The sequence below is a fragment of the Columba livia genome, chromosome 22 (genome assembly GCF_036013475.1).
Source record: "Columba livia isolate bColLiv1 breed racing homer chromosome 22, bColLiv1.pat.W.v2, whole genome shotgun sequence".
Classification (NCBI taxonomy): Eukaryota; Metazoa; Chordata; class Aves; order Columbiformes; family Columbidae; genus Columba; species Columba livia.
The window spans coordinates 1,265,715-1,278,240 of NC_088623.1; the positions used below are offsets into that span (position 1 = coordinate 1,265,715).

The 12,526-nt window shown below is 50.8% G+C and overlaps 2 protein-coding genes across 2 annotated transcripts; both read left to right on the forward strand.

Moving 5' to 3' along the window:
* The first annotated feature begins 4,938 nt into the window (after positions 1-4,938).
* LOC102086633 (olfactory receptor 14A16-like) lies at positions 4,939-6,075 on the forward strand. Its single transcript, XM_065038587.1, has one exon. The coding sequence runs from the start codon at positions 4,944-4,946 to the stop codon at positions 5,907-5,909; it is 966 nt and encodes a 321-aa protein (XP_064894659.1). The 5' UTR covers positions 4,939-4,943; the 3' UTR covers positions 5,910-6,075.
* Positions 6,076-10,793: 4,718 nt separating this feature from the next.
* Positions 10,794-11,855, forward strand: LOC135576033 (olfactory receptor 14I1-like). Its single transcript, XM_065038588.1, has one exon. The coding sequence runs from the start codon at positions 10,922-10,924 to the stop codon at positions 11,837-11,839; it is 918 nt and encodes a 305-aa protein (XP_064894660.1). The 5' UTR covers positions 10,794-10,921; the 3' UTR covers positions 11,840-11,855.
* Positions 11,856-12,526: the final 671 nt, after the last annotated feature.

The following is a 12,526-nucleotide window of genomic DNA, read 5'->3' on the forward strand; positions in this document are numbered from 1 at the left end:
ACCACTGACACTGCCTCAGGAGACCTGGAAATTATCAAGCATGACTACATGATTCTAGGCATAATGTTCAAAGCCTTGGTGACACAGGTGGTTGTCTCAGTCCTGCTGGTTAGGGGAAAAGTTCTGAGCAGCAGACAGATCCTGCACGTAGGTAATTGGTTGTGTGACCTGTGTCAGCAACGGGGTTTCTATGACCATGAGACCCTCTCTGAGGATCAACAACTGCTTGGAAGAGATGGGATTCACCTGAAAAATGAAGCTGAAGTGTCTTTGTCAACAGGCTGTCATTAAACAGGGAATGACTGGGGGAAGGACACAATGACCAATAATTGTGTGATAATGTGAAGGATGCTGTTGACAAGTAAAGGGTTTTGCATGATGAAAACAGAAGGGACATAGCAATCAACAGAACAGAGCTGAGGAGGAATCACATCAAACGTATGAACATAAATGAGGTGCCCAGAGGACAGCAGGATAAAAATGCTCTCCTGCCCTTTCTGAGAAATCAACATGAATGGTCATGTCTCTTGAGTGCTTGCACAGTAATGCGTGCAGTGTGGAGAATGAACAAGAGGCATTAGAAGTCTGCGTGTAATTACAGTGACACAATCTCATTTGGGTAACAGAGCTGTGGTACACCACTCACATAGCTGGAGTGCTGTGATGGATAGATAGAGGCTCTTCAGAAGGACAAGTGGTGAAGATGAGAAGGAGTTGCTCTTCATGAGAGATAGCCACAAAAATGCATGGATCTCTGCCTGGGAAGAGGTGAGAACAAATGAGTTAGTGGACAGAGCAACAGGGGTGACATCGTGAAACACAGCTGGGCACAAGCTATCTAGAAGGCTTCTGGACAGTAGCAATGGCAACTTCCCAAGCATTGAGATATAAAGCGAGGAAAGCCAGAACCCACTGAAGCCAGAACCTGGGAAGGGATGTGATCAGCAGCAAAAGAGGATTCTAGAAGAATATCAACAGCAAGAGTAAGACAAGGGAAAACATGAGGCCAGTGACAAACAGGCCCAGAGTCCTGGTTACGTAGGACATGGAAAAGGCTGAGGGAGGTATGAGACCATAGACAGTGGTGCCCAGTGACAGGACAAGAAGCAAGGGCACAATCTAAAACAGAGAAAATTGTACCTAAACTGCAGAAAGCACTTAATTAAGGTGTGGATGTTGATCACTGGACAAGCTGCCCAGAGAAGTTGTGGAGTTCCCGTATTCCAGGCCCAGTGTGGCTCTGGACAACCTGCTGTAGCTGACCCCACTTGACCAGAGGAGGTGAACTGGATCATCTCCAGAGGTGCCTTCCAACTTCAACCATACTGGGATTCTGCAATACCTAGCAGTGTTTTTGTCAACTTCTCTGTGTTACAGAATCATTGAATCATAGAATTGTTTCAGATGGAAGAGACACTTCAGATCATCAAGTCCAACCATTAACCCAAAACATGTCCCTAAGAACCTCATCTCCATGTCTGTTAAACCCCTCCAGAGGTGGTGACTCCAGCACTGCCCTGGGCAGCCTGTTCCAATGCCTGACAATCCTTTCCATGAATAAATGTTTCCTAATATCCAATCTGGACCATCCCTGGCTCAACTTGAGGCCATTTCCTCTTGTCCTATCAGTTGCTACTTGGGAGAAGAGACCAACACCCTCCATGCTGCAACCTCATTTCATGCAGCTGTAGAGAGCAATAGGGTCTCCCCTCAGCCTCTTTTTCTGCAGGCTAAACAGCCCCAGCTTCCTCAGCTGCTCCTCATAAGACTTGTGCTCCAGGTGCCTCACCAGCTTCATCACTGTCCTGCTGTGTTCTCCATCCAACAAATGCCAGGGTTATTGAAGTCCCCAGCAAGGCCCAGGCTTCTACATTCAGAGATTTCCCAGATGCCTTAGAGAGGTCTATGGCTGTTTTCCCACGCTGATGAGGTTTCCTTGTCTCCTACCGCACTTTCACATTTGCTGGACTCTCTCTGATACTCACCTACAAGGGCCCGCTGAGCTTGTCTGTGCCCTGGGCTGGGGGAATTGGTGCACACTTTGGCTGTAGCACATCAGGTGTGCCTCCAGGAAAAGCTCGCACTTATAAAGAAAACTCGTACCAAGTGTCTAAGACCCCGTTTGTTCAAAGGCTTTGCTTCTGACCCGAGACATGCTGGAGTGGTCGGCAGATGGAAATCTAAAGCTGAAAGTGGATGCCAAGAGAGTGAGCAACCCCTGCTGTACCCATGACCACAGACAAACAGGGCTGGCAAGTGCAACCCTGGAAAGAACCTGGTTTACTTCAGTGGTGGCTCTGCTGCCTCTGAGGTGCTTTGGCAGAGGTGTCACTGATCTGCAGGAATGATGAGATGCTGCTGAATGGCCCACTGTGAAAATGGTTTATCTGTTGCTTGACTGTATTTTCAAGGGGGTGAGTATGAGGTGGTGGAGAGAAAAAACAGCATTTTGAGAATTTAGGTGAACAAGTGGAGCCCCCAGTGTGATGGCCCTTGTGTTCCTGTACTGCGCTACATCTACTGCCTAGAGAAGGGACAGATGTGCCACACTGCAGTGGTGGCAATCAGTGGCTCACACAAAGGCAACGAATCTCTGTGCAACGCTGTCCGGGTGTCTGTCACACACTCACTCTGAGTGGGAACGGCTTTACTGTGCTGTGCCTGTCAGCTCCATGTAGATACGTGTGAGAGCCTTGGCATCTCACCTAGCACTACAGGCCTCTAGTTGGGCATTAAATAGCGTAACTGCCTGGAATTTGATTAGGCAATGTGTAGATGAAAACCATCATTATAGTCAATGGCGATCTAGTCAACACAGCTGATGGAAAAGATGGAGAGAAACTTGGCTGTCCTTATGATACAGGACACCTTTTGGTCAGATGGCAGCACTGGCTGACAAACAAATCATAAATAAGGACAGTGCCAGTGGGATGAACAAGCTTGGACAACCTCTGGAACCTCCGAAGTCACCAGGAATTTCATCTGAACAGCTCACTCCTGACCTACATCTTCATTACTTACCATGGAAGCTGAGACAAGGAGCTCACATACAGGTGCCTATTTAATGCACACCTGAACAGCAGCAAGAGGAATCCCAGCTCTCAGGGCTTTGTGGCAGCTGTGGTAGAGAGCTGAGTCCACTTCCAGCACTAACAGTAGAAACACAGGATGAGATACTTTAACTGACTGAGCTGACTCCTCTCAGAAGTGGTAAAGTAGATCCCTGCCTGTCATTGTCTGGGTGTCCGGTCTGATAATAACACAAATAAAGGAATTTTTAGAAGTAACTCTATCTCTGAGAGAAGAACTGACAGTGCTGGGAATAAGAGTTTCTCCCCAGCTGAGGGAGGGAGCATCAGTGGTGACTTCAGCCTGTTTCACAGCAGGTTCTCCTGGAGCCCCAGGGACACCTGGAGGGAGCCCAGAGGGCCAAGAAAAAGTGCCATCTTGGGCCGCTCCTCTGCTGCTGAGCTGGGCTGGGTTCTGGGATGGAGGGAGCTCATGGCAACCAGGTAGCACTGTAAAGGAACAGCTCTGCCCAGGAGCAGCTCCTCTGCAAAGCGCAGCAGGGCTGAGGGCACTGCCTGCAGCACCGAGGGGAGAGGAGTGAGAAAGGAAGAGCTTAAAGGTGATTTCTTGTTCATGGAGAAATCTTCACAAGTTTTGACACAGTAAGTCAGTGGGAGTGGGGAAATTCACATGAGCATCCTGGAGGGATCTTCTAGAGCTCGTACATCCCATGGCTGATAGGACCTATCAAGATGACTGTCTTGACTGGTCTGGTGTGGAGAAGGAGGACACGCTCTGGAGCAGGGCTTCCCTGCTGCACCGTGAGAGGAGAAAGGCATAACAACTGCCTTCTCCGAGAGATGGCTGCAGCAGTGTGAAGCTGGGTGTGCAGGGTGGGTGCCCAGGGCTGTCCTGCAGAGCAGGGTCCCTGCACCCCAGGACTGTGTGCCAGGCAGGGACTCTGCCACCTGCCAGAGTCAGCACTCAGCCTGCCCGGGGAGATCCCCACGGTGCTGTGAGGAGGAGCAGTGGGTGTAAGGGGCAACCCCTGGCAGAGCAGGCAGGGTCCTGCTGTTCAGAGGGTGCTGCATGGCACAGCACTGCTCACAGCTCCAAATTACCCCCAGGGTATTTCCAAGGGGACTTTTCAAGAAGAAGGTCAAAATGGAGATTATCTAAAAGGGAAGGAGTCTGTGCTTTGAGTTTTCTACTCTTGGTTGGCTCAGAGTGCAGTTGGAGTCAATAGTTTATTCTTCTCCTCTGGAGAAGGCACTCAGATCCCAGTTCTCTTTAGGATTCAGGATCCCACTGAATCACTGCCCATAAAGAGATGCCTCTGGTCAGGGTCCCACTAACAGGGGGGTCTGCAGGGCAGAGCTGAGCAGACAGTAAGTGAGATGGAGACTATGAGCACAAACAGGGATGAAACACGGGGAGAGAGAAGCAGCTCCTGGCAGGGACAGCTCCAGACAGCAGGGACATGAGTAGGGACGGAGAAGGAGCTGCTGACAGAAATGCTGTTGGAGGACGGAATTCAGGCACGTCCCTGCCATCCCCCACAGTGCAGACACTTTCCTGGAGCAATTTCCAGGTCTCACACCCAGCACAGCATCTGCCCCCAGGGTCGTGGGGCTTCAGGCTGAGTCCTCTTGGAAGCGTGACCCCAAAGAAGAGAAACTCTGCAGTACCTGTCCGTCTGTCCCTGTCATTCCTGCCTTGACAAGAGCATTGGGATACTTGTGTGTCCACAGCAGAGCCCCCTGCTCCCCGAGGCACAGTCAGCACAGAACAGAGCTCATAAAAGGGACATGAAAGGGCCAAGGCAGTCTAGGGGATTTCCATGACACATTGAATAGATTTCCATCAAAGAACTCTGCCGTAACTGCTCACTGCCTTTTCCTACTTGGACAGGTCATCATGACCAGCGGCAGAAGATGTCCAACAACAGCTCCATCACCCAGTTCCTCCTCATGGAGTTTGGAGATACACAGGAGCTGCAGCTCTTGCACTTCTGGCTCTTCCTGGGAACCTACTTGGCTGCTCGCCTGGCCAACGGCATCATCATCATCACCATAGCCTGTGACCAGCACCTGCACACCCCCATGTACTTCTTCCTCCTCAACCTCTCCCTCCTTGACCTGGGGTGTATCTCCAAAACTCTCCCCAAATCCATGGCCTGTTCCCTCTGGAACACGAGGGCCATTTCCTACATAGGATGTGCTGCACAGCTCTTTCTGTTTGTGTTTTTCATTTCAGCAGAGTACTTTCTTCTCACAGTCATGGCCTATGACCGCTATGTTGCCATCTGCAAACCCCTGCACTACGGGACCCTCCTGGGCAGCAGAGCTTGTGTCCATATGGCAGCAGCTGCCTGGGCCAGTGGGTTTCTCCATGCTCTGCTGCACACAGCCAATACATTTTCACTGCCACTCTGCAAGGGCAAGGCTGTGGACCAGTTCTTCTGTGAAGTTTCCCAGATCCTCAAGGTCTCCTGCTCAGACGCTTACCTCAGGGAATTTAGACTTCTCGTGTTTATTGCTATTGTCTATTTGGGGTGTTTTGTGTTCATTGTGCTGTCCTATGTGCAGATCTTCAGGGCCGTGCTGCGGATCCCCTCTGAGCAGGGATGGCACAAAGCCTTTTCCATGTGTCTCCCTCACCTAGATGTGGTCTCCCTGTTTTTTATCACTGTCATATTTTCCTATCTGAAGCCCCTCTCTTTCTCCTCCCCATCCCTGGATCTGGTGGTGTCTGCTCTGTACTCAGTGGTGCCTCCAGCAGTGAACCCCCTCATCTACAGTATGAGGAACAAGGAGCTCCAGGATGCAGTGTGGAAACTGGTGACTGGATGCCTGCCAGAAGCTACAAAGTGTCTATGTTCTTCAACATATGACACATAACATAACTCATCTCACTGTCTTCATGTCACCAAACCTGTCAGAGTTCAGTTCTTCGTCATATGGTTTAGGTCATCCTGCAAGGAGCAGGGAGTTGGACTTAATGATATATATGGATCTCTTTCAGCTGGTGATGTTCTGTGACTCTGTGACCTGCAAAGTTGCTGAGGGTATACTGTGTATATAATTTATTAAGATATTAAACAGTATTCATCCCAGAATGGACAATTGACAGAAACTGCTCTTTCCTTGTTTTCAATTGAACATGAGTTATTGACTGTTACTCTTTTGACACAGCCATCCAGTCAATTCCTAATCCATCTATCCGCCACACCAAGGTCTCAGCAATTTTTCAGTGGGGGCTGCTTGGAAAGTCTTATAGAAGCCCAGATAGATGACATTCATAGCTCTTCCCTTGTCTGCTGATGCAGTCACTCCAGAGGAGTCCACTAGCTTAGTCAGGCATGATTTACCCTTGGTTCAGCCTTGTGAACTGTCTCTAATCACCTCTCTGTGTTCCATACGTTTCAACAGAGCTTCCAGGAGGATCTGCTCCTTGACCTTTCCAGGCACAGAAGAGAGGCTGAGTGGGTGGTAGTTCTCAGGGTCCTCCTTTTTACATCTTGGGGTTTGGTTGGTTGGTTTGTTGGTTGTTTTTTTGGTGGTGGTGGTGTGGGGGTTTTTTGTTTGATTTTATTTTATGTTAGATGGATATGATTTCCCTTTTTCCATTGACTGGGGACATCCTGTGATCCAGAAACACCTTGATAATAAAACCATCAATGGGATGAGTAAAGGACAGGAGAGAGAAGAACCAGCAGAGTTCAGGAGCAGAGACACATGAGTACAGACCCTGGTGGGACATGCTTCATAGTCCTGGTTGGCCTGTATCTATCAGGTGGAGGTGGGAGAGGCCTCTTCTCAGCACAGTGCTGGTGACCAGTCACTGACCCAGAGAAAGTGGGTCTGTCCGAGATGCCCTGGGTGGTCTGTCCCACACCTGCTCTGAGTGGGGATGGCTTTCCTATAGGTGCTGTGCTGTCCCTGCCAGACAAATGCAGTTGTGCTGGAGAGCCCTGTACACACCTCAGGTAGCAGCACAGGCCTGGACTTGGCCATGACATTGAGCAGCTGCGCTGAAATAGGTTGGGTAATGGAGGGATGTCCCTGACACAAATGCCATTCTTCTCAGTGGAAGCCTAGTAAATACAGGTGGTGAAGAGGAGGAGAAAGGCTGAGCTCTCCCTGTGGCAATGGCTACATTGGGTCAGCTGTATATGGGTTTTAGACAACAACATACTGAGGAGGGACAGGTTTCTTTGTCCCAAACATGATCAACTGCTGTCCTTTCATTTGGCCAAAGGAATTCCCCACTGGCCTCAAAAATGCTGCTCCCAGAAACCGCCCTGTTTCAGCATTGCTCCATTGGACCTTGAATCTGCCTGCATTTATCTTGGACCACCACTGACACCCCAGATGTCATTGGTTGTTTGGGTCTGAGCAACTCAGCTGTCTGAACAACAGCTGAGACAAGCAGCTCCCAGGCAGAAGGTGTGTATTTTGTACCCACCTGAACTGAGGCAAGAGGAATCCACCTCCTGTGGGTCTGTGGCAGCCATAGGTGAGAGCTGAGTCCACTGCCAACCCCAGGACTACAAACCCAGGACGAGTTGCCCCAGTTGACTCAGATGAATTAATTCCCTCAGCAAGGGTAAAGCAGATCCCTCCCCGTCCCCATCTGGGTGCCTTGTCTAATGATGAGAAAAGGAAAGGTGGTTCATATGTCCAACTCTTTTCTTATTAGGAGAAACAAGGCCAAGTGCCAGGTCCTGCACTTTGGCCACAACACCCCCCTGCAGCGCTCCAGGCTGGGCACAGAGTGGCTGGAGAGCAGTCAGGCAGAAAGGGACCTGGGGGGACTAATGGACAGGAAGCTCAACATGAGCCAACAGTGTGCCCAGGTGGCCAAGAAGGCCAATGGTGTCCTGTCCTGTATCCAAACTAGCGTGGTCAGCAGGACAAGGGCAGTGATCCTTCCCCTGTGCTCTGCATTGGGGAGGCCACACCTGGAGTATTGTTTTCAGTTCTGGGTCACTCAGTTCAGGAAAGAGATTGAAGTGCTGGAGCGGGTCCAGAGAAGAGCAACAAGACTGGGGAAGGGACTTGAGCACAAGCCCTATGGGGAGAGGCTGAGGGAGCTGGGCTTGTTTAGTCTGGAGAAGAGGAGGCTTAGAGCTGAGCTCAGCACTCTCTAGAACTACCTGAAGGGCAGTTCTAGCCAGGGGAGGATTGGTCTCTTCTCCCAGGCAGTCAGCAATAGGACAAGGGGCCATGGGCTTCAACCCTGCCAGAGGAAATTTAGGCTGGAGATTAGAAAGCAATTCTTTGCAGAGAGAGTGGTCAGGCATTGGAATGGCTGCCCAGGGAGGTGATGGACTCATGGTCCCTGGAGGTTTTTAAACTGAGATTGGACACGGCTCTTAGTGCCATGATCTAGTAAACGGACTGGAGTTGGACCAAGGGTTGGACTTGATGTTCTCTCAGGTCTGTTCCAACCCAGTCGATTCTGTGATTCTGTGAAATGTCTCTGCTGGAAATGAATGTTTCTCCCGAGCTGACAGACAGAACATCAGTGACGACTTGAGCCTGTTTCACAGCAGGTGCCCCAGGGACATCTTGAGGGAGCCCAGAGGGGACAGAGAAAGGGACATCATGGGCTGCTCCTGTGCTGCTGGGCTGGGCTGGGCTCCTGGGACACAGGGAGCTCACGGAAGCGGCAGCGCTGCAGAGAGACAGCTCTGCCCAGGAGCAGCTCCTCTGCACACGCAGCAGGGCTGAGGGCTCTGCCTGCAGCACCGAGGGCACAGGAGACAGGCAGAGAGAGGTTAAAGACAACATGGGGTGGAGGATGCTGAGAGATTACTGAGGGAGAAAGTTTCACAGCCATCTACATGGTGAGTGTCTGGGTGCAGGGCAATGCAGCTGCAGTTCCTGGAGGGACCTCCTAGAAGTGATTCATCTGACAGCTTATGAGATCTGTCAGGAGGACTCTCTTCATTTCTTTAATGTCGAGGAGGACATGCTCCAGAGCAGGGCTTGCCTGCTGCACCATCAGAGGGACAGGGCGTGACAGCTGCCTTCTGCCTGGGCACGGTTGCAGGTGTGTAAAGCCAGGAATGTAGCCAGGGCTGCCCAGGATGTATTCAGAGCAGGGTCCCTGCACCCCAGGGCTGTGTGCCGGGGAAGGGACTCTGCTGCCTGCCAGGGACAGCACTCAGCCTGCCTGGGAGATCCCCACAGTGATGTGGGGAGAAGCTGTGAGTGGGTGGGTGACCCCAGGCAGGGCAGGGTAGGATCCAAAGGATGCTGAGTGGGACAGGTTTGCTCCCAGCTCCAGGTTATCCTTGAGCATTTCCAAGGGAACTTTCAACAATAATATGAAGGAAATGTTTTCCTGAAAGGTGCAGAGACTTTGCTTTGAGTTTTTCACTCTTGATTGGCTGGGTGGGCAGTGGCAGCTTCTCACAGAATCACAGAATCGTTGGGGTTGGAACAGAGCTCTGGAGACCACCTAGTCCAAGCCCCTGCTAAAGCAGTCCTGACCCTGCACTCACAGAGCTGCCCCTGGGCAGTTCCCTGTGGACAGGAGGGATCTGCAGAACATAACTGAGCACAGAGCGGGTGGGATGAGGTCTGTGAGCACAGAGAGGGAGGTGACAAGGGCACAGGAAAGCAGCTCCAGGGACAGCTGCAGGCAGCAGAGACATAGGCAGAGAGGCAGAGGGAGCTGCTCCCAGAAATGCCAAGGGAGTGGGGATTTGGGCACCTCCCCAACATGTCCTGCAGTGCAGATGCTTTCCCAGAGCAACCCCCTGGTTCCTCCCACCCAGCACAGCCTTTGATCCCAGGGTTGTGGGGCTTCAGGCTGAACCTTCTCCACAGCCCAGCTCCCAGTGAGGAGAAACCCCCAAGTGCCTGTCCGTCTGTCCATGTCCTTCCTCCCTTGGCCAGACCATTGGGGCATTTATCTGTGTTTCACGTCTTGTTCTGGTTGCCTTTGCCCAACATTACCTGGGGCTCTGGGCATATTGATGTGTGGGGCTGGCAATGAGCTGAGCTGAGCCTCAGGACATCCCATCTTTAGGAATTTTGACTTTATCCCAGGGGGCTCTGCTGGGCTGCAGGCTGCCCCCACCACGGCACAGATCTCCCATGGATACTCTCTGCCCAGAGAGGAGCCCCGTGGAGAAGACACTTCGGCACTAGGCCATGGCAATGTGGCTCATCGTCTGTATGATGCAATGAGCCGTGTGTGTCCCTGGCCGGGAGGGCAGAGCTGAGATCCTGTCCATGTACAATGAGAGCGGTCAGTGGTTTGCAGATCAGCCCTTAGAAACCATATTGCTCTGCTCTCAGCGGTGTCCAGTTTCTGCTCAGGGGAACATCTGGGGCTGATCGTCCTCCAGCTCAAAGAGGTGCTGGCACAGGGCAGCTGAGACCAGGACTGATGGACAGACCAGCTGTCCCCACTCTGCACTAAGGGACAGTCCCTTTGTCTGCCAGCAGCCACAAGGTTTCACTTGCAGTGAAAAGCATCATTAAGGCATTTTTGCCTTAACAAACAAACAAAACCTCCTCAGCCATGGTGGGGCAGTTAGAATAAAATAAACAGAACAAGATCTCTACAGCTCTGCTCTGCCATTAGGTGAAATGGGAGTGACTGTGCTCAAATAGTCTTTGATATCATGAGTTGATATAATCTCAGATCACCCTGTTCTTCTATTTCCCTATTGCTGTAGGGCAGGACTGAATTCAGTATAGTCCACAACAAAGATGCCTCTTCCCAGTGACACCGCTAGACAGCACCAACCACAGCTCGTGAAAGGGACCTGAACAGGGTAAGTCAGTCTAGGGGATTTCCATGAGTACTGCATCACATTTTGCTCAGAGAACTCTGCCCAAATTTCTCACTGCTTTTTCCTCATTGGATAGGTCCCCATGACCAGAAACAGCAAATGTCCAACAGCAGCTCCATCACCCAGTTCCTCCTCCTGGCATTCACAGACACACGGGAGCTGCAGCTCTTGCACTTCTGGCTCTTCCTGGGCATCTACCTGGCTGCCCTCCTGGGCAACGCCCTCATCATCATCATCATAGCCTGTGACCAGCACCTGCACACCCCCATGTACTTCTTCCTCCTCAACCTCTCTGTCATTGACCTGGGCTCCATCTCTACCACTGTCCCTAAAGCCATGGGCAACTCCCTCTGGCAGTCCAGGGCCATCTCTTATGAAGGATGTGCTGCACAGCTCTTTCTGTTTGTGTTTTGCCTTTCAGCAGAGTTTTTTCTTCTCACAGTCATGGCCTATGACCGCTACATTGCCATCTGCAAACCCCTGCACTACGGGACCCTCCTGGGCAGCAGAGCTTGTGTCCACATGGCAGCAGCTGCCTGGGGCACTGGGTTCCTCTATTCTCTGATGCACACAGCCAATACATTTTCACTGCCACTTTGCCAAGGTAATACCATTGAACAGTTCTTCTGTGAAGTTTCCCAGATCCTTAAGCTCTCCTGCTCAGATGCCTACCTCAGGGAATTTAAACTTCTTGTTTTCAGTACTTTTGTCTTTTTAGGATGTTTTGTGTTCATTGTACTGTCCTATGTGCAGATCTTCAGGGCCGTGCTGAGGATCCCCTCTGAGCAGGGACGGCACAAAGCCTTTTCCACGTGCCTCCCTCACCTGGCTGTGGTCTCCCTGTTTATCAGCACTGGCATGTTTGCTTGCCTGAAGTCCCCTTCCGTCTCTTTGCCATCCCTGGATCTAGTGGTGGCAGTTCTGTACTCATTGGTGCCTCCAACATTGAACCCCCTCATCTACAGCATGAGAAACCAAGAGCTACAGAATGCAGTGTGGAAACTGATGACTGTATAACTTCCAGAAGCTCTAGACTGTCCATCTGTTTCAATATATGACTCATACTGTAACTTATTACAGGTCCATCCTTTCTCACTAGTTTGTTATTGTTGTCGTCAGTTTTGTGTTTGTGTTGTCTTTTGTTCTGCCTTTTTTTTTAACTTTAATAATGTTATCCACAAAGGAATGTGGACAGCCCATTTCAACTTCATTATCTACTTTGCTAGTGTGACCCTGTGACTATGTGAACATGGGGCTCTACTCTATTTTTAGTTTAAAAAAAAATAAATGTACCTTCAATGACTTGTCTTTCTGACTGATACCCAAGCATCTACAAAAGAACCAAAACTCCTTCCTCGCAAGTTCCCTACCAAGTGCAAGGGGAAAAGAGGGACCTAAAACCTTCCACAGCGAAAATGCAAGGGGGCAGTTGTGGAGGTGCCCTCCTACCAGGAATGGGGAATATTCCCATCCCTTAGGAAATCCTTCTCTCCCTCATGACCTGCATGGTGTTTTTGTTTGGGAAAACCCTCATTATTGTGCAGGTGGTGGCAAAACAGCATTTGCACATCTCCATGGACTTCTTCTTGGGACATTTGTTCTCCTGGGAGACTTTCTGCATACCCACTCCCCTATCCCAGCTGATGGGCAGCTTTGTGGCTGGGGACAGCACCATCCCTGCTCATCACTGTGTTAGTGCTGTTT